This window comes from Melanaphis sacchari, unplaced genomic scaffold (genome assembly GCF_002803265.2).
Source record: "Melanaphis sacchari strain LSU unplaced genomic scaffold, SCAv2.0 Contig92_pilon_pilon, whole genome shotgun sequence".
In the NCBI taxonomy this organism is placed as follows: Eukaryota; Metazoa; Arthropoda; class Insecta; order Hemiptera; family Aphididae; genus Melanaphis; species Melanaphis sacchari.
Window position 1 is genome coordinate 751,459 of NW_020271656.1, and position 22,125 is coordinate 773,583.

At 25.4% G+C, this 22,125-nt stretch overlaps 3 protein-coding genes across 4 annotated transcripts in view; all 3 read left to right on the plus strand.

Moving 5' to 3' along the window:
- Window positions 1-153: 153 nt before the first annotated feature.
- LOC112602951 (NCK-interacting protein with SH3 domain) lies at window positions 154-5,469 on the plus strand. The gene is made up of 10 exons (XM_025351327.1): window positions 154-339; window positions 1,034-1,218; window positions 1,276-1,476; window positions 1,625-1,738; window positions 2,100-2,414; window positions 2,946-3,148; window positions 4,172-4,275; window positions 4,338-4,562; window positions 4,879-5,051; window positions 5,139-5,469. Exons 1-10 carry the CDS (start codon window positions 318-320, stop codon window positions 5,328-5,330), a joined length of 1,734 nt encoding a protein of 577 aa, XP_025207112.1. The 5' UTR covers window positions 154-317; the 3' UTR covers window positions 5,331-5,469.
- A 1,326-nt stretch (window positions 5,470-6,795) lies between these two features.
- On the plus strand, window positions 6,796-7,967 carry LOC112602974 (peptidyl-prolyl cis-trans isomerase-like 3). Its single transcript, XM_025351365.1, has 5 exons — window positions 6,796-6,951; window positions 7,235-7,309; window positions 7,387-7,548; window positions 7,621-7,739; window positions 7,795-7,967. Exons 1-5 carry the CDS (start codon window positions 6,949-6,951, stop codon window positions 7,919-7,921), a joined length of 486 nt encoding a protein of 161 aa, XP_025207150.1. The 5' UTR covers window positions 6,796-6,948; the 3' UTR covers window positions 7,922-7,967.
- A 12,086-nt stretch (window positions 7,968-20,053) lies between these two features.
- The window catches only part of LOC112602991 (protein sprint), an 84,218-nt gene continuing 82,146 nt past the window's right edge, over window positions 20,054-22,125 (plus strand). The window contains exons 1-2 of one of the 2 annotated variants that reach the window (XM_025351384.1): window positions 20,054-20,409; window positions 20,532-20,618. In XM_025351384.1, coding sequence (XP_025207169.1) covers window positions 20,407-20,409; window positions 20,532-20,618 — 90 coding nt within the window. In that variant the 5' untranslated portion in view covers window positions 20,054-20,406. The remainder of the gene's footprint in view (window positions 20,410-20,531; window positions 20,619-22,125) is intronic. The other variant, XM_025351386.1, reaches the window with a different exon arrangement.

The window sequence follows — 22,125 nt, forward strand, 5'->3', positions numbered from 1 at the left end:
TTTTAAATTTTAATCTCGCAATCATATTCTCTTGCGTCAAGTTAGCGGCGGATCTACATCAGAGGGACTAATAGTGACTACTTACTTGTCTGCGATATTTCTATCAATAGAAAATATATGATATTCATCATGTTATAGGTCATTACGGGAACGCAACCCAACTCAGTACTCACAATCGATCTGTTACTTATTACATATTTTTCTCATGATATTATTTAAAAAAAAAAAAACGTTTTGTCTATGACTGTCGCTAAAATATCTTCAACCCATAATAATTTAATGATTTATAATAATATCATATTTCGTTGAGGACAAAAATGAACGATACATCAGAAAGCAGTAAGCTACGGACAAAATTATAATTAATAAACATTATTCCTGCCTTAAAACCATCTGATATGCTCGTCTACACATTTAGTTTTAATTGTTTTTATGAACAAAAATCTATTTAGTGTTCAGTATTATTGTTTACATGTTATTTAATAATATATTAGTTTACGATTATAGAATTAATAATGAATATTTTTAATGTCTCCTGTGTTTTATGGCTTTAATGAGTAGTACTGGATAATAATATTTTGGAATTCTATTTTAGATAAAAATAGTAACTACAGCTATCAATGTAATGTTTTATTTTTAAGTTTTTTTCTAGCAAAATTAAAAAGTTTGCAATTTATTTTAGTTTCTATGACATAGAATTTGATTACAAAATGTATTACTTCATATAATGTCACTAATACTTGTTCAAAATACTACAAAAGTGGTTTAAAAAATTATATAAATTACAGTTTAAAATTTTTTTCTATCTTTACATTCTTCTGCAAAAAAAAAATAGTTGATAGGCACCTAATTATTTTTTATTAGTAATCTAAATTAATAATTAATGCAGTTAATTAAAATTTTTGGTTAATATGTTGAAAAATTAAGTTAGAATTGGTACTGCCTAATCAGCAGACCACCCTTAGTAAAAATAAATATTATTACTATCACAAATAATTATAAATAAGAAAAATTAATTTAATATATTGATTAGATTATGAAATGCTTCAAGCATTATATGATTACAAAGATACTTCATCAGAAAGAACACTGGATTTTAAAGTTAATGATGAATTTTTCATTTATCGAGATGTTGCTGATAAAAAGAGTTGGTGTTTAGTTATCAACGATACTGGTGATATAGGATACGTACCTTATAGTTATGTCAAAACCATTTATGTAAGTAAATTAACTATTGTTAATTATATGTTTAATTAATTATTTAAATGTTTTCAGGTAAAGGGTACTCATGTATTACAATTTTTAGACAAATGTCTATCAACAGTTCAACAAAAACTTGATGTAAATGATAATTTTTCTGATACTTATAAGTTATACGAATCATTATTGAGACGACAAAAGAAATTTAAACAGAAATCTTCTTATAATACATTGGATACACCAATTACACCAATACAATGTAAAACTGTTGATAAGGTATTACTTCGAGCATTACTGTTTTCTTTATATTTTTAAATTTAATTATTTAAATAATACTGGTTAATCCAGGTACTTACTAGGTAAGTTACATGTATAATTGTAAATGAAAGAATATATAAACTTAATCTTTTTATTATGTTTTCAGGGTAATCAATCTGAAGAATGTGAACAAATATTAAATGAAACTAAAAATAATTTAGGTGTTTCAAATAAATTAAAAGAGATAACTATTCCAGATATTTATGAAGTTGTGCAGCAAGTATGTTTTAATTTTAAATATATTTAATTTTTGGTTATTTATTTCTACATAATATAAATTAAAATAAAATAGTTCTCTAAGTCCAATGAGATTTTTAGTCTGTATTATTATCAGTATCTAATGTATCTATAACATTAATATTTATGTTATTTATTACAAATGTTAAAACTTAAAAGTTACATTACTATTAAGCATTAAAAAAATGCAAATCCAAAGACAAAGTTATGAAAATTAACATTATGTGCAATACAATAATGTTTAATGATTGTTAGTTTAAGGCGTTTAAGTAAATTGTTATATTTCAAAATCCTTTGAGAAAATTTTAGTTTTACATAAATAAATATTTATTTTCTTGTTTTAGGTAAGAAATCATACAGGATTGTCTTACAATTTTTCTCAACTAGCTGTCTCTGTTGTGATTCAACATTTGTCAAATCTAGTCGATGAATCATCTAAACCTAGTCTCAATAGTATACGTGAAATTATTGATACTTTTCCACCTACAAGTGAAACATTGCCTGTAGAATGTTTAGAAAATACCAAGGATGGAAAATGTATGCAACAGATATTGGAATACCTAACATCAGTTAAAGAAGATTCGCAACAACGTTCATGGCAACTATTTGATGATCATGTTCAAATTGAAGACTGTTTGATAGAGCTCATAAGTATCTTGGTAATAAATTATTTTTATTTATTATTAAGATAAAATATATATTATACAATATTATATCAATAGTAATTTAAAAAAAAAATAATATGTGTAGGCTGATATTTTCTATTTATTCCATTAAATAATTATTTTATGATAATTATATAATATTTATGATTTATATTGAAGATCATTATCAAATATTTTTATGTTTTATTTGAAACGTGTATTTTTGTTAACCAATTTTGAACTAGAATTAGTAAAAATTGTTAAAACTTTTTAAAATAATACAAATGATAATTTTTTTTTTTCTTTAAAAATTAGAATATTAGAGTAGTAAATTATTGATCATTAAAATGTACTTGAGTATTGAGCAGTGACATATAAAAGAGTTTAAAAAAGTTCTAAATATGGTTAGCATTTTTTTCTTATTTTTAAATAATTAGAATGATTGGAAACAATGAGATTGATAATAATTGTTGTAATTATAGTAATCACAAAATTAATAACGCAAATTTTATTTAATAATTATTTTTATTTATTTTTTTATCTCAGAAAAATGCAGATCCAATGATCATAAATCATGTTTTAAAAATCGATCAATATACATCAATTAATAATTTATTAGAATATTACCAAATGGAATTACGATGGGTGATTCAAAAACATTTGCTTGACATTTTTTCAGAACTATGTAAACTCAATTTTGTTGTGGTTGAAATTATTATTAATTCCATATTACCAATGGAATTAGCAAGGTATACTTTTATTATTTTTTTAGTAAATATTTAATGTATACTATTATACTTAAACAAACTATGCATTAGTTAATTTCTAATCATTAATTAATAATTTTATTGAATTATTTAGTTTTAATAATATGTTCCCATTAGTTTTCTTTCTCTGGCCCATACTAACAAGAGATATTTATATCCAGTTAGTAATTTAGTATTATAGAGTGAATTGACTAATTATTAAATTTAAAGTTAAGAATATTCTTTGTATTTTGATGTTGCTTTTTTTTATGATATTTCTATTAGCATGAAAATCATGAGTGTATAAAATATTATAGTTAAAAAATACTCTTAAATAGTAGAAAAATTAAAGTATTGTACTAATAATCAATGTATAAATACTGATAATGTTTTTCATTTTAAGTTTAATAAAAAATATTAAAATTATATAATTGCTTTGATTTTGCTGTATGTCAGGGGTAATTAAATGGCAGTTCACATATTTTATTCAGTTCACAGAAAAAAAAAAAAAATCATTATTTATAACTTTATAATAATATAATGCAAAAAATAAGTTCTTTGAATTTTTATAACCTATTAAAGTTTCCCAGATTTCTATTATGGCCCTACAAAAATATTAATTGATGACCCCAATGTATATATATTTACTGTATTATATGTAATAGTAAAATAATTATAAGTATCATTATTCATTACTTCTTCTTAGATCAATAGCTATAAGGACATAAACAATTTTATGTGGCAAACTAAATCTTATTTATTTTACCATATACCTCATAATACTAATATACTCATTTAACAATACTGCATTTCAATTACCACAATCATATAATTTTTTCTGGGTCATGTTTACATAATATAATTACACTATTAAAGTTAATATAGAATATTGATGATGTTTAAGCATTGTCAATGAAAATTTACTATTTAATATTTATGTATTGTTTATATTATTGTTTGTTCATATAAATATATTGTATACCTACTGATTTATGTTAAAAATTTAAAACAAATGTTTATGTTTAGAGATATGCAAAATAACAAAGATGATTTAAGCAAACAAGTCATTCTTGCTGAATTTCTAACGCTCATCTTATCAGTTGGAGAGACTTTACCGATTTCTTGTTTTGGTAAAATATTTAATTCAAAATTCATTTACAAAGCTTCTAATAAATGATATTGAATTTTCCAGAATTTATGAATGTAGACTTTGTTACCAAAATACTAAGTGATATAGAGGACAATCAACAGAAATCTTCCTATGATGAAAAAAAGATTGAATGCATGATAAATTTATTATTGTCTTATAATCTTCAATTTTCAGAAATTGAATCAAACATAACTTTAAAAGGACTGGCTCTGAGAAAAAATGCTAAAGTACTTACTGAAAATTTAATGATTTTACTTATTCTTGAAAGTAAGTATAATAATTGTCTTACAACGGCAGTTATAATATATTAACCACACATAAGTTTAATAACACAATTTATACGCAATATCAATGCAATTTTGATTATTCATTATTTTAATTTGAGTTTGATTCACTAGTATCACACAGTTGCTGGAGACGAGTAGATACTCATTGTTCTTCTGCTCTTTTCTCAATTTGTCATTTATAAGCCAAATCCAAATTAAAATAATAAGCAATGATTGCAAGATAATTATCTATCTATAATGTTATTTAATTTATGACCATAAATGCATATATATTAATACAATATATATTTTAATAGAAGATCCGGTACAAGTTTTAAAATTGAAGAAAAAGCCTAAAAATTCTGTTGAAAAAATGTTAAATGACATTCTTGCTGACTCAAAAACTGCTAAACTCTTGTATATTAATGACGTAGAGGTTTTAGTTGATTTTATTATACGTCAATTATTGAATGTTCCGTCTGAAGAAATGGTAATGAATAAAACAAATTTTTTGTTTATAGCTAAGATTATAATTGTTGGTCAATAATTAATTATTGTTTTGTTTTATTGTGTCTAGGCTCGTACTTCTTACTTAGAACTTTGTAAGAATATAATTTTTAATACAGAATATTTAAACCAAAGACATAAATTATCATATCTGAACAAATGCCTTCAAGAAATTCTTGTAGATGATAGTTCTTGTACAAAAAACCAAGATGTTTGTATTATTGAGGAAATTTATTCAAAACATCCAGAATTACTTGAATAAAATTGTCTGAATATATTATATTTGTTACTGAAATGTAATAGTTTGCTTATTCGTTATATTGAGTTTTAATCAAAATGCTGAATGTGCTTACAAAAATGTTGTAATAATTATTCCTGTACTTTATTTTTATGTGCCAAATGTTATGCTAAATATTCTCTTAAACATTTTATTAATTAAAGATTTAGATTTTTCTTCATTTACTTTATAGATATATTCTATGTTACAGTAAGTTTTAATATTTTTAAATTTTATTTAACGTTTAAAAATGTTATGATATTAAATATAAATTATTCGTTGATATGCCTATTATATATTTACATTTGTTACATTTTCCTTATACTTAATAATAATACTCAATATGTATTACTTATTATAGATTTTAGTATACCAATAAAAACATTTTTTGTGTCTAATATTACATATTTTATAACAATGTAGACTGAATAATAACAACAATATTAAATAGTATTTACAGCAATGGTTTTCATTTGTTCAGTAAGTGGTCCACGGATGAAAATGCTTGACCAGATGACAAGTCACAGCACTTCTATGATGATGCCAACTACTAGCTTGGGAAAATTTTTTTTCCATATTTTCACGTTCAGTAAAACTAGGTGAACTCGTGAGCCAGATTTTTATATATCATTTTTGTTGTTTTATACTAAATGTTTTTTTGATATACTAACTTTTTTTTTCTTATGAGAACCATCCTTTTTTTTTTTGTAAATTATTAGGTCGATAACTTATGATAATATTGATTTGGGTACCTTTTAAAATTAAAATACAATCAAGTATAATAGGGGATGTAATTTTAAAAGTATAGCTTTTATGATTAATATACCAACATTTTATGATTTATTGAAATCGCCCAAGTATAATAATTGCTAGATTGAATATTAAATTTGTTAAAGTATAGTAAAAGTATTTTTAATGAATATTATTTATATAATAACTTAGAAAATACTCGTTTAAATTTTTCTTTTGATTCATCAGTGTTTTGAAAAAAATCATCTACTTAACAATCTTATAATAAAACAGGTTTTTTGTAATTAAAAAAAAATAAATTTGTAAAGTTGTATCACCATTGGACACTCTCAAGAAATAAAAATCTAAATAATTTGAAGGAAAAATGGGAGCATGTATGAAGATTCGACACAAGTACAAAACGTTATTTATCATGGCTATGACTATAAGATTATGAATTGTATATTATAAGACATAGCATTAAATTTGGATACAAAGAAAAAATGGTCCAGTTTTTAAAATCAAATTATTAAATAGGCAATTGCCAATTAGTAGATAAACAAATCACAAGTCATAAACAATAATAAAGTTTAGTTTAAGCAGCAATAATAATAAATTGTTGAGGACCACTGATATTTTCTTATCACAGATAGTCGAATTTTGCTAAATGCTTATCACGGTTGTAAATATTCTATAGTAATCACAATATTCGGATACTGTAAACAAAAACAAAATAGAATATTAAATTCTATTTGCTAGGTACCATGTTAATATAATTTTAATTTACTTTTCTTTAAATTTTTTGTAATTTGTATTTACTTGTCTGAAAGATACGTTTATGTTGTCCAAGAATTGTATTCGTCTTCTATGAATTATGGTAAGTCAATCATCATCACAGGCCTGTTTGTGGATTAATAAAATTTTTGTTTAATTCTAGACCAATAAGCCAATAAGTGCATTATAAATCGTGGTTATTTTTTCTTCTTAATTATTTAAAACATTGCGTGCTATTTATACATTATTATATTAAAAGAATACATCGCGGTATTACACAGTGGATTAAAACAATGTATTAATAAGAGTAATTGAAAATAACCCAAAGACTGCCTGTATTTATTTTATTATTATTTATTTGGTAATCAGAAATTATTATATTTTAGTCTGTGACCTTACATACAGATGTCGGTGATATAAAAATTGAAGTATTCTGTGAAGAATGTCCAAAAACTACGGAGGTAAATGTATAGTTATGTATTTTTATATTTCTTAGTATTTAAATATATCTTTAATTAATATTATTATTTGAAATCAGAACTTTTTAGCATTATGTGCTAGCGACTATTATAATGGGTCTTTATTTCACCGTAACATCAAAGGATTCATTGTTCAAACTGGTGATCCAACACATACGGGTAAAGGGGGTTCATCAATTTGGGGTCGAAAGTTTGAAGATGAATTCAAAGAAAATTTAAAAGTAATCATATCTTAATTTTTTAGTTTCAAAAAATCAAGTAATAAAATTAATAATGTTTTATTAAAATATTAGCATAAAGAACGAGGAACTGTATCAATGGCTAATAATGGGCCCAACACTAATGGTAGCCAGTTTTTCATTACATATGCTGCTCAACCAAATCTGGATTTAAAATATACAGTTTTTGGAAGGTAATACGACATTTAATGTCAATTGTTCTCTAGACTAATATTATAATTTTTTTAGAGTAATCGATGGATTTGAAACTTTAGATGAACTAGAAAAACTACCAGTAAATTCAAAAAATTTTAAACCTTTAACTGATGTGAAAATACAATATGTTTCCATTCATGCAAATCCCTTGGCAACATAAATGTTACATTCAAAAAAATCTAATTTTTAAATGGTAATTACTAATTATCAAAACAATTATTTTTAATACAAATTGTGTATGTTAAGTTATTATAATAAACTGCATGGACTGATTAGTAAATTGTATACATATTTTGATTTTTGTAAACAGACCATAATTATTTTTAAATAATTGGTTGGAAATAAACATTTGCTACTACAATTTGTGTTAGGAAATAGTAAATTATCCTATTTTAGTTTATTATTAATAATAATTGTTGTAATTCATAATGATAAGTGATAGTGGGCATTTGTTTTTGATTTACCATCTAATATCGAGATAATAAAGATTATTAATACGTTTGATAATAATTACATACATTTTTGTTTCTCAATTTCCAAAATATAAATTATTATTCAATTAATTTTGTTTTGGTTACAAACATACCACTTATAAAAAAAATAGGTGTGCATATTAAGTATATTTTGTATTATTCGTGTACAACTAAAACTTGAGTTCACTGAGAAGTTATTAGCCTATTCTGACTACCTTCTGTGTACGTTTATGTACATAACTGAATGTACTACTATAATATTGTATGACTTATGTGTATAATAAGGATTAAGGAATCGCTAAATATATTATAAATAGAGTATAAAGCAGCTGGACTACTTTGTATACTAAATTGCCACAGAAGTAATCTACATTGTAATAAATAACAATAAAATATAAAATAATTTTTTAAACTTACTAGGTACTAAAAAGTCATGTTAGATTGGAGTTATGAATGTGTTGGATTACCAATGAGTTTTTTTTTTAATGGGTCAATATGCCATTGTCACATAATGCTTCAGTCTAACTTTAGGAGTGGTATTGCTAAAAAATTTGATTTATTCGGTACTTTACAGCTTAAGGCGGTTAAAATTCAAAAGTATTAAGTTCATGACATGAAGAAAAACTGGAAAATTTGGTCAGTCATTTTTGTTGTAATTTAATAATGATTAGTCATTCAGACTTAAAATGTGCACAAAATATTGATCTTAGTATTTTATAATTTATAATATAATTTTAAAAATATTTAGGGTCATTTAGTGCTATTTATAGACAATTTTAATTTAAGATTTTTTTTTTTAGATTTATGAACCATTAAAAAATGTTTGTTTCTTGGTAAAAATACTTGAAAAATCTAAAATATCAAAAGTATAACATACTAGTCACAATTTTTTTTGGTTTGAAAGTTCAATTTTGGAATGAAATCAAAATACCAAACCCTATGTCCCAGCCAAATGATATTTGATGAATTTTATAATTTTACATGATTGCTGATTACAAAAATTAAAATAGATACATTTTTTTATTATAATATTTATAAGTAATATATTATATTATAACGCGTGGATTTGCCTACAGTTGCGACAGTTATATCACACTAAAAATGTCAGGAAAAAATCTTTTAAAAAAAAAATTTCACAAATAGATATTAATAATAATAATAATAATAATAATAATAATAATAATATAATAGTGGGTAATAATTTTAAATAATCCTCTCGAGTTGTAGAACTATACAGCCCGTGATCTTAGTTGTACGATTTAAATGCGGCTAAAAACATGCCAAGATATTCGCACGGTTTAAATTATTATAATTATTATTGTTCGCGACGACTTGTCGAAAAGCGCATGGGCCCTTCATTATAATATTATTACTGTTGTACAACACTTGTACACGGTTTGACATCGCGTCGATCTGATAACGCCTGCAGTACAAGCATTTTTTGGTAACCATATTATAATATTATTGTGAATATTATGATTGCGATATAGTCGCAATTTGTTGTTGTTCCGAATACAGCGGGTAGCCGGTAGGTATTGATTTTTTATTTTTATCTTAATAATAATATATTCGCTCGGTCCGACGGGTATTTCTCTTGTCGGCGCGATCTGTGTTCAACAGCGTGCCTTACTGCCTTCCAAACGCTTTACAAAAAACAGTTTTACTCGGTCGGTTCGCTGCAGCGCGGGCGGTGTGCAGAGTAAGACGCGGCGTCAGTGGCGGCGTCCCTCGACCAGTTCAAAACTTTTACAAGCCACCCCCGGGGAGTGTTTACCGCGAAAAACATTTCTGCCAATCATAATAATGATAATTATTTAGAATATTACTATTATTATTATTATTATTATTATGATGATTATCGTCGTCGTGATCATTACGAGTCATGTCGGTTGCGTATCATCATCGCATCTCCGACGTTTCGCCCCGTCTGCGAATCGTGTACGCACCACCGTTTCTCTAATTAAAAACACCGTCGACCGTGTTATGCGTTTGTTTCGTTTTTATTCGTCCCCGCGGGACGGTTCCGGTCGACGTCCTGCACTCTGCCACTCCATCAGCAGACTTTAATAATTCCAGGCGCATGTAATAAAATAGGTAGGTAGCTGTAATGTGGTACAGGGTGGTTCTCTGACACTCTGTTTTGAAACGCAAACCACTTCGTCGCGATCTACATAGTAAACGGTCAAAAAGGGTTTTTAATTTTTTTTATATAGTCTTGGACTAAATATTTAGCCGCGCTAACTGACCGGGAAAAAATTTCAAATTTTTTATCGATGTGATTTTTATTTTTTTTTATTTTTACAAATATTTTTGATGCAATTAAACATTTAAAAAAAAAATATTGAAACGATGTAGACCATCCGATAACTACCCTGTATGACGTGTATATACATATTTAGTATTTTGTTTCAATTATATCTCGTGCTATCCAGTAGGTACATGGGTATAGCAGATGTATTCATCGTCGAGTCATCCTCGACTCTATTATCGACACAATTTATTATTGTTTATTATTCATTTCCCGACTAATAAACTAATGATGGTTTTTATTATAATAAAGTTTTTAGCTTGTAATTTGTAAATATGTAAATTCGAATTGGTGAAATCATTTACGCAGGCGAATTTATATATCTATAGTAATTTATAATCATTTGAAACGTCCCACATTTTTTGCCGTTTATTTATCGTGCTCGTATAATGTTTCAAGTTTTTCATTTTCTTAATAGTTTTTTAAATGTACCATTTTTAGCAGTCTCCGTAAGTCATGAGGCTTAAAGATATAAATTCTTAAGTCTTACACTGTTGATATTGCCACGAGAAGTGAGCGCTGTTATTCCGACGATTTTTTTTAATACAATTCCCGTCGAATATTGAATTATTTAACTACGTTCATCAAGTTTTTGTTATATTTTAAATTAAGGTAAGGTATTCTATTTGTACTTATATTTAATAAAAGATATTATGGTAATTTTAAAATTCTGTAAATGTTTTATTTTATCCTCAGTATTTTTATTTACCCAATCATATTTTAAATTGAATTTATTAAGTTATTTACATTTTAGGCTTAATAATAATACGTCATATAGACTTGGGAGTAAACTTTTAATTTGATTTTTATCTATCTAGTGTGATAAAAATTGAAAGAAAATTAGCATTAAATTTACATAATTTCTATTTGAATTGAGTAATACGAGTATCTCGGTCTATACGAGTGGCCAAAACAAAACTGTATTGTACTATTCAATAGATTATTCAAATCATCTTAGACAAGCCACTTTGTTGGTACTACACTGTAATCATTGGAGTCAAAAAATATCACGATAACCCAATTTACTCTATTCTAAAATGGAAAAAAATAATTAGATATCTACCAATGTTGGGTAGTATAAAATAAAAAATACTATTATAGCTATAACTATTTAGACTAATTGAATAATATTGGGAAAAGTTAAATCAACAACTATTAATTGGTGTCTATTGGTATACAATAATAATTGTGTATTAATTCAAGTATTTAGGTAGGTACCTAGGTACTCTTAAATATTGAAAAGAGTAAAGTTAGTTAAATAAGTGCTATACCATTCTTTATGGAATAACTTAATTATTATAAAAATAATATGAATATAGCCATGTATATATCTATCTATAAATTATATTAGTAATAGTGATTATCTTTTCAAATGAAATGCTTTTCAGAAGGTTTCGATTAAAAATTTCAAAAAAAATCCTATTTCAATAATAATTACATTCATTGTTGTTGTACATGAAATCATATTGGAATATGTTACATTTGAAGCACAACCAATTGGCCAATGCACATTTATTTTATCACTTATCAAAGTACAGAAACTACAAAAGTACAAAATATTGGAAACCTAACATAAGAATGAGGACCAAATGTCCTACTTTCTATTTTATACTCATAATATTAATTTTGGTACAAAACAATGAGTCTCACCTTTCTAGTAGCCATGGTAATCTTATTAATTACTGTGATGACTGACGAATGCGACACTGTTAATAACCGGGTAACACAGAGTAGTCAATAAAATTCAAGACACTGGTAGGTAAAAAACAAAAATGTAAATTCAGCACGAAAAAAACCATGGTGGAAATCGGATGAATCGCCGAGTGACGACGACAATACGAATGACAATATTTACAATTGACTATTAGACTTTTCGGTAATCGGTATAAGTCCACAATTATTCATTCACTAGAACCCCACAATTTGGCATACTTAATTCCATTAATAGATTATACAAAGTTTTGCAAAATGTTAAAATTATAATTATCTATAATTAATACCACGTCAGTGGAATAAATTGAATTCCAGCTGCATTATTCGACAACTGGCTGTATATTGAAATATATAAAAACTATGTTATAATATTACACTATGTTAGATAGGTATAAATTTCATATTATACATAGAATTTCATCTAAATAAACACATGACTAAACCTAAAACGATAATATAACTAGCAGTTGATATCAGGGGCGTATTTAGAAATATCTTATGGGGAGGGCACAAACAAAAAGTTCAAAATTCAAATTAGCATAATGGGGCATTAGAGATATGAAATATCTCATATTTTTCATCTCAATAAATATTATCATCATTCATATTATTCATAACCAAATAATCAGAGAGCGTAAAGAGGCTAATACTTTCAATAATAAAAATAAAAAGTGTAAAATACGGAGAATGGGGGGCACGGGCCCTATGGGCCCCACCCTTAAATACGCCCCTGGTTGATATATGCAAACCAAGTTGGATGGTTCGGATAGACTCTCAGAATTAACCCTAGTAAACCACGGAAGAACTTCAAGACTGGCCGCAGGGTAATTTATCAGCCATGTTCTTCCAAAAAAGAGTGGATTTCCGGGATTGTTTCCGTCCCTTCACAAACCGTTGGCAAGTATATATTATGAGATATTGCGCCTTCAATAAGTACAGGAGCTACCAGAATATTTTCACCAACATAAATTCAAACACATAAGAATAAAAAATCAATTTAAAAAAAGTGTAATTATTTTACAGAAAAAACAATTAATATTGATTGATATTTTTAATAAAACAAAACAAATAATAGCTGAATATAAAACATGTCGCATAGGATAATTTATTTTACAATATATAATATGGATTTAAAAATAATTGTTATGATTGTAATATTATCACGATCATGATTGTAATGAAAAACGAATTTTAACTTAAAACCTTAGTTATTCATATTCATTTATACATTTTAATAGTTTCTCTAAATTGGCACTTCCTAAATGGGTGCAATATTTTAATATTTTAATATACAAGTATAAAATGTGAAAATACTCATATTTTTTGGAATTAAATATAAATAAAAACCAATAACATAACAAAGATGGGACCTTTTCACCGTTTATTCACTATCAATGACTATACACAATACGCGTGTTTCAGCACTCGTCGCTACGTTCCTCGGTTCCATCGTTTCGCTCCGCAAATCGAAAATATCCCGTGACTTGCTTTACAAATCCACCTCAAGAAAGTAACAGCTAACAGGGTACCTACCGACCAATGCTAAACAGCTATTTGGTCGCGTACATTGTTAGGTTTGAGGTGGATTTGCATAGCAAATTGAGAAATATTTTCGATTTTTTGCAGAGCAAAGCAATGGTACCGAGGAGCGTATAGCGACGAGTGCTATAAAACACACGTATAGTTATTGGCTTATAACACTAGATTAAGTCATTAAGAAGCTAAGTTTCAAAGAAATAAAAGTAAATTTTGTCTTACCTTTATAGATGTAAAATCATAAATATTTGTTATTGCACGAGTATATTAATAATTAAGTATAATAAAAAAAAATGCCCTTTTCAAGTTCATTATGACCATTGAATAAATCCATATCCCTTCACTCTCTAGTCTCTTTCCAAGACAAAAATCTAAATACACCACTGTTCTATTAATATATTTATAATTTTGAAAATTCTTTACAAACTTAAATATATTTTATGATAGGTAGATACATTCAAATTGTAAGTAAGTATATATAACAGAAACTTAAAATAATTATAAATATATACTTATACTTATCTATGGGCGTCAATTTGATGCCTAACTTAACTTAATGCTTCAAAATTTACATAAATATTTTGTTACGAATTCGCTATATTTTTCTACATACTTACCTACATGGACTGCATATTATATGTTATTATGTCATCGGCACAGACGCTGCACAGTGTTCTAATACTTTGAAATGAGTATCAACATAATATGCTATTTCTAAAAATAAATATAACAATTATATACCTTCATTCTGGATTTGTCTCTGCTTTGTTTTAAGGGTACCAGTGAATATTTTGCAGAAAATATTAAAAAGGATGCTTTTTAAGCGTAATTGAAATTAGTGAGATTGCAGAGTCTCTTCCTCTCTACTTCAAAAACGTTAATAGATTATTTAAAAATAGACATTCAAGAATATTGGTAATTAGTTAATATGTAATAATACTTGATGCAATTATGTTATATCTTATAAGTTATAAGTAATTTAGTGATTATTATAGTGGGCACTGCAGGTCAGATATAACTAAAAGCCTAGACAATTTTGGGTCGCATATTATATAATCATCATTCATCACTAAACATTAACGAATCAATAGTGAGCTAATAGTTCCTTAAACATGATTAAGTGACTTATGGTTGGCCTATTAAAATAATAATCAATTTTGCATGCAACCGGGTATAAAACATTTATAATTATTGTCCATGCAGATTTAATTTCTGGTATAGACGTTTATTAACGTCCAGTTAAAACAAAATTAACTATAGTCTTTAGAGTCTCAAGACTTAAGTAGTTATATTAATGAAAAATGTATGAAGTTAATTATAAAATATGTTCATTCGCATGACCTAAATACCTAATATACCTGTATATTGTTCGAATTAAAAAAAATTCTGTATAATGTATTTAAATAAATGTGTACTTACATTTTATTTTAATAGCGTTAATTTTACTTTTTGTAATTAAAAATGTTTATGATAATAATTATAACATGATGTCATGATAGATAATAAATAATTATTAATCCAATACAAACTATGTGAATGAAATACAAAGTTTTGTAGAAAAAAAATAATATATTTACGAGTTTAACAATTGTTTATAAAATTTACTTTTTAACAATGTTTATAGTTTATACCAGAGCTCTAGAAGTATGCAATATATTTTACGAGTAAATAAAATTCGCTATATATTAGGTAGAATTTATTTATTTGAGTATGGTATTATAGCACATTATGTGTAAAAGGGTACGTATAATTGGTGAAATATCGTTCAATTAAAAGTGAATGAGACAGAGGTAGGTACAGAGTTGAAGAGTAAATTGCTGTGCTTATAGCTTTAAACTAAAACGGAGTTAGTTAAACAGATTATCTTAAGTACTTTAACTAAGGATTTCGTTTTCACTATAGATTTAAAAGTTTCAATGCAATAGTTTATAAGTGGAATCTGTAGAGTAAAAGAATGCCCTGTTAATTAATTATAAATATTAGTCTTAAGTTGTTTTTCTTGACCAAACCAAATTAAACTACCCATTCTGAATAATTTGAATTTCTATTTCTAATTAGGTACGTATTTTGAGAAATCTTTGAGTTATCTCTATGTATTATATTCTAATGTAATAAAATTTAAAATAACTTTTGTAAATGGTTATGTTTGTTTTTATTTTTAAACCATACTTATCACGCGCCACCAGATTGTATAAATAGGCGAGGTACCTATAGATAATATATTCAATTTTAATAAAAAATATTGTTTTATTTTATGTTTATGATGTGACACTTATTAAACTTATCAGTAGTTTATTATTAATATCTGTCAACAGCTATAGAGTATAGACCATTATGTAGCAATAATAAAGTTAATATTACATACTAAGTACCTACTAACTGTATACTTAGAGCAGGTACATAATATACGTATACCTACGCCCTACGTGTATCGTGTATTGTAAATTTTCAAAATATCTTCTGAAAAATCTGAAAAAAAAAACAAAAAATATATAAAGTTTTACAATATTATTGTAGTGATTTATAGCATAGAGAGAATGCTCCAATTATAGAATACTATTTTATCTTTGCTCACTTATATTTATAAATTAAAATAATAATGTAAATCAAATAGGAATAACTGCAACGAGATCTGAGTACTATATTGGAAAGTACAGGAAAGCTTAGGTACTTTTATGATTGATTTTTTTCTACTGTGATAGCTTCGTGCCTTTGTAATAAATTTAATTAAATTAACTTTTTATTGAAGGTTTTAAAAAATTTAAATAATTTTAGATTTAAAGCGGATGTGCGATGAATATATTTATTTTACAATGATATGTGTGGTTTTTTTACATCTCTAAACACGATAAGTAGTCGATACAATTTTTTGATTTTCAAAACTGGGGTTTCTAATAGCGAATAAGATCTAATTGGTATTTTGAGAAATCAAAAGTAAAAAATTTCCAATATTTTTTTTTGAAATTATGAAAAACAAAAAACTGCAAATTTTTATGCAAATCAATTTTTGACAATATTTTATTTTTTTAATGAATTTAAAAATGAATTGAAGATACTTGAAATTTTCATTCAGTGTTTATGTTATCATTTTCTATTTACAATAAAATTTTTAAAATAATTTGACTACATTTGACCTACTTGTAGGTTTGAAAAATTTTCAATCTTTTTTATAAATTTCGAATCAAAAATTATTTGCTGGGTAGAAATGCTTGAAAATTAATACATAGCACTTCACCAGTTTTTAATTTCTTTAAAAAATATCGAAAATCTATGGTTACAATATTTTTTATAAGCGTTTAAAGTTAAAACTTTAATACAATTCATAAAAATGTTTGTTTTTATACCTATTACTTTAAAAATGAATACAATGTCTTGTATTAGTTTTTCAACCTATAAATGAAAAAAAAAAATTACCGGAAAGCCAAATCAATTTTTTATAAGCTGTGGCCTATGAGTATTTCAAGTTCATAAAATTAAAAATATTTAAAGACATTTAAATTTTATAAATTGATGAAATCACTTATTTAAATGATAAATATCGATGTTAATCATTTTTGTTTATAATTTAAAAAAATTATTAAAGGAACTTTTTTTTTTACTTATCTATATTATACGGTTATGAATTTTACTATATAGTACGCAATAATATATTTGATTTATTTTAAGATATTATTTATTTATACTAAAAACGCATTTTCACTATTTTACAGTATTTACAGAAATTTTCAATTTTCAATTTTTTAACCCTCTATTGTACAGTTTAGATTTTTAACTTGGTCTGCTATAAATTGAGACTATTGAGAGAATACAGAACAATATGCAATTCTTACAACTTCCGAGCCCTAGTCGTAACATTTTGGGTTATAGAAGTTGATATAATAATATAGTATAAATATAGATTATTATAGTAATTAAGTTCTAATAGTTTAATAAATGCAATATTTTCTGAAAAAAATGATAATAACCTACCGTTTACTAAAAGTAAAATAAAGGACTTTAATAGCAATATAAAAAAAAAACATATCCTGAAATATACTTTATGGACTGTGATTTAGGTTGACAGTTTCCGCCCGGAATTATTCTTTGTATACAAATATGCAATGATATATATATATATCTTTAAATTCAAATTTTGCACATCCATAACAGTGACCCCTCGACACCCAATGTATAGCAGAGCGGTACTCACTTGCCTACCTTTTTATATTTTATAACATTTCATATGACTTTATGAGGTATTTAAAGGTAAAAGTAAAAAAAAGTCATGAACAGTACCTATAGATGGGTATTCCAATGGGTATTCTATGTAGTCAACATAAATTATTTTATATAAACTAATAAAACAGTTTCAACTTTCAGTTTTGGTACTTTTACAACACAAAAACTTTTAAATTCAAAACAATGAAATTCATTTTTAATAAACATTATAATAGGTATAGATAGTATTACATAAAATCAATTAGATATCTTAGGTCGTTACTTTAAAATATAAAATTTAATTATATTATATAAGTACTTAATCAAATTTGAATATTATTCAATGATTCTAAAAAGGTTTAAAGTTAATAATTGTAATGTTTTAAATGTTAATAATTTATACGTTAATGTAATAATGCAATTAAAATATTAACTTTCATTTGTATTAAATACTTAAAATACTACGTCATGTATACAAATTTTAATGTTATTAATTATGTAATATAAATACCTGTAACTTGTAAATTTAGATATTTTTATACACCTATTTAAAAACAACGTTATGCATGATAATAATATATCTAATTTCATACTTTCATACATGTATAAGCTTAATACTATGATATTTAGGTCATCCGATTACATTTTCATTTCATTCATAGAACAGATAGCAACACGAAATTTACGAAATACCCTAACTATTAAACATATTGTTCTATAATCTATGCCTATTCTGCATGTATTCGGCGTAATTCCCTTACATATTATCTATAGCAGGAATATTGTATACATGTATAATGTACCTATTTCCTACATAATAAAAGTTTTAATAGTAACGTTTTTACGTTTATACCAACTATTAGTTATACTCACCTTTCCGACATATTATCAATGGTAATGCATAGTGCATAATATGTTAACATATCCAAAGCGATTGCGATAGTATACCTATATGTATATTATTTGGATTAAGTTGTGGATATAATATACTTTTATACTTGTCTAAATAAATGTTATAATTTAAATCTAAATTTGAACACGATGTATTTTAGAAATTATTTCTATATATTTTTACTTTTTTGAAGATGGTTGTAATTATTTAAAATTTTTTATTCCATTACCAGTTGACTACATCTATAATCGATGTGTACCTATTAATAGCTATAATATGGGTAATTGCTGAAAAGAATCCATTTAATAATAATTCATATAAATAAATAAAATATTATAATAAATTTATAATAAGGTATTCATTGAATAGCCTCTTTAACATTTTCTCGTGACGAGTGATGAGTCTATACAAATTTAATAGTAATATGTATAAATTACTATATTAGATGATACAGATGTAATTAATGATTGCATTTCCATGTGACATAAGGTAATCAAATCATATGCGTAAGTTCATAATTAACAATAATTAAGTATCAAATTAGGAAATACATTAACGTCATTAACCTGTTTTAATTTAGTGAATACTTTTTTTTTTTTTTAAATTACTACAGTCATTATACCTACTTATCGTGACCACAATTTACTGCCAATTACGAAGTCAATAGAATTAAAACTATAATATAATCAATTAAATTGTTCAATTTTTATCGAGACATTTGGGAAACAATTATTTTAAATAGGTAAGTCGTAACTCGTAAGTAGATAATATTATTAAATTTTTAGGTATATAAAGTATTTAAACAAATTACACATATTGAACGATGGGAAACATAAAAAAAAAATGGAAATAAAATAACATTATACCTAACCTACCGGCCTACCAAAATACTTGAATACCTGAATATCCGATATTATAACAAAATTTATTGAATAGGTATAGGTTGCCATAATATCGTGTCTGGATATTCAGCCACTGTCGTAGTGTCGTGTACAAAGTACAAACCGGCTCGGCCCACACATTCGAATCGGTGCGCGCGCCGGTCACACTGTGCCCGGCTACGTTGTCGTCGGGGAATTTTTTTCTTTCACTGCCGTAACATAATACACCATTATACACATATGTATTGTTATTTATTATTATTTTTTCATTATCACCTTATCATGACCTGTTGATCGTCGGGGTACCATACGCAAAAACTTCGGCCCGTTTTATCGTTGTTATTATTATTGCTATTGTAAATTGTAATGTTATTGTCGGCGACCGTCTCGAATACAAATTCCGGCGGTTGTCGGTTATATTTAAAAACAAATAAAAAAGAAATCGTAGTTAGGTAAATAACATTTTTTTTTTATTTTTTCGTTTTCAAAGTCTTACTTCGCGATATTTTTTCGCGAGTTGTTCCGTGTTCCGTTCGAACCGTTCACCCACCAGCGAGAATAAAATACAATTGTGACGTGTTTTCGCGTTGGATGTACAATTATAACAGCCATTAGGCGAACTCATGTGAACTCTATGGTCAAAATATGGTGAGTGTATATTTGCTGTACAACTCAACTATAATACTGTTCATACGTTTTCACATAATCGTGTTATTACCATAATGGTATATATAATATATTATTACATCGACTGTTTCTGTGGTATCTAGCTCGCTGACGAAAATATGGCCGATGATTGTGCTGCGGATAATGAAGAACAGAGACCGGTTGCTGCTGCCGGCTCTTCTTACATGCTGGTGAGTACATAAATATATATAATTATTTTTTTCATGATTTGAGCAACAAGATTAACCATTACATAATATGTGTTGTTACTTGTTAGGTATATGATGATTTAGATGATTAATATCAGTCAGTTTTACATATTAATAATATAAACAATTATAATTTAAATTTCTATTGCTATGATATATTTTCCATAGTTTAAACGTATCTGCTTCGTAAAAATCTAAATAAATAATTTTCAATATAGTTGTAATACTTATCCTCTAGTTTTACTTTTCATATTATATTATACATATTATGTCACAACGATTTGTAATTATAACTACTTCTATGCACTATTAAATCCTATTTGATTTATTGGCAAATAACTAATTATTTTGATAAACTTGAATTAAATGATTTAAATGATAATTGATGGTTAATATTTTAATATACTTTTAAAGACTTATTACAAATTTTAACAATTATTGATAAAGAAAAGCATATTGATTCTTTATCAATGTATACATATTTACATATAATGTTATATAAAGTTAATAAAATATTTTGTATAATTATATTATCTTTTAATAGTCATAGTAATTATTAAGGTACTTAGGTTTCATAATTTTTTTTTTAACAAATTTACCTATAAAGTATTTTAAGATACTTGGTTACTGAGTTCCAATACTTCTAGAATTATGATAGTATTGATTAGGATCGTCACTATTAGATTTAAACATTTTTAATTTAATTTAAATAATAACAATATATTATGAATTTAAATATTATATTTATTAAAAATGGATAACATTTTTTAATTATATTATATGTATGATGAGTATCTATTTTAGTTCATAATTTTTTCTAATACATATAAGATTTTTTAGAAAACAATTTGAGTATATTATATCATATTGGTTAGAGATCTAATGTTAGAGGTTAAATGTACAATTTACCAGTGAAACATATCAATCTGTGTTCCATGTATATAGGACTTGGACCTTAATATTTTTCTTCTTGAAAATCTTTATACTATTTGTTTATTGAAATTTTTGTTTGTATTATTTATTTTTCCTAGTTTTTTTTATATTTATATCGCTTTTATATCAATGTAATCTGATCTTTAACTAAGATAATAATAATAAGTTATAACTATGTAAATACCAGCATTGTGTGTGAGGGCGTAAAGCTTATCACAGGGAAAAGACAAAAAGTCCACAATGTTATAATATAGTCATTTAAATTTTTAAATTATATTCTTATTGAACTCTTTTTTACTTGCAGAATGGTTTAAAGAAAGATATTTTAAAGCTAAATAAAATGAAAGTATGTTGTAATAAACAAAAAAATTTATATCATTTTTATTTGATCTTGATATTTATTGAACTGTCTTAGAAAAACATGCTAGTTATTAAAATTTCTAAGCTGAGTTTAAGTGATATATAATTTATATACAAGTATACGTAAAGTCTTTACTTTTTTTTATAGATACATTTTTTTAATAGTAATTAATTTTAGGTTTTAAATTTACTTTAT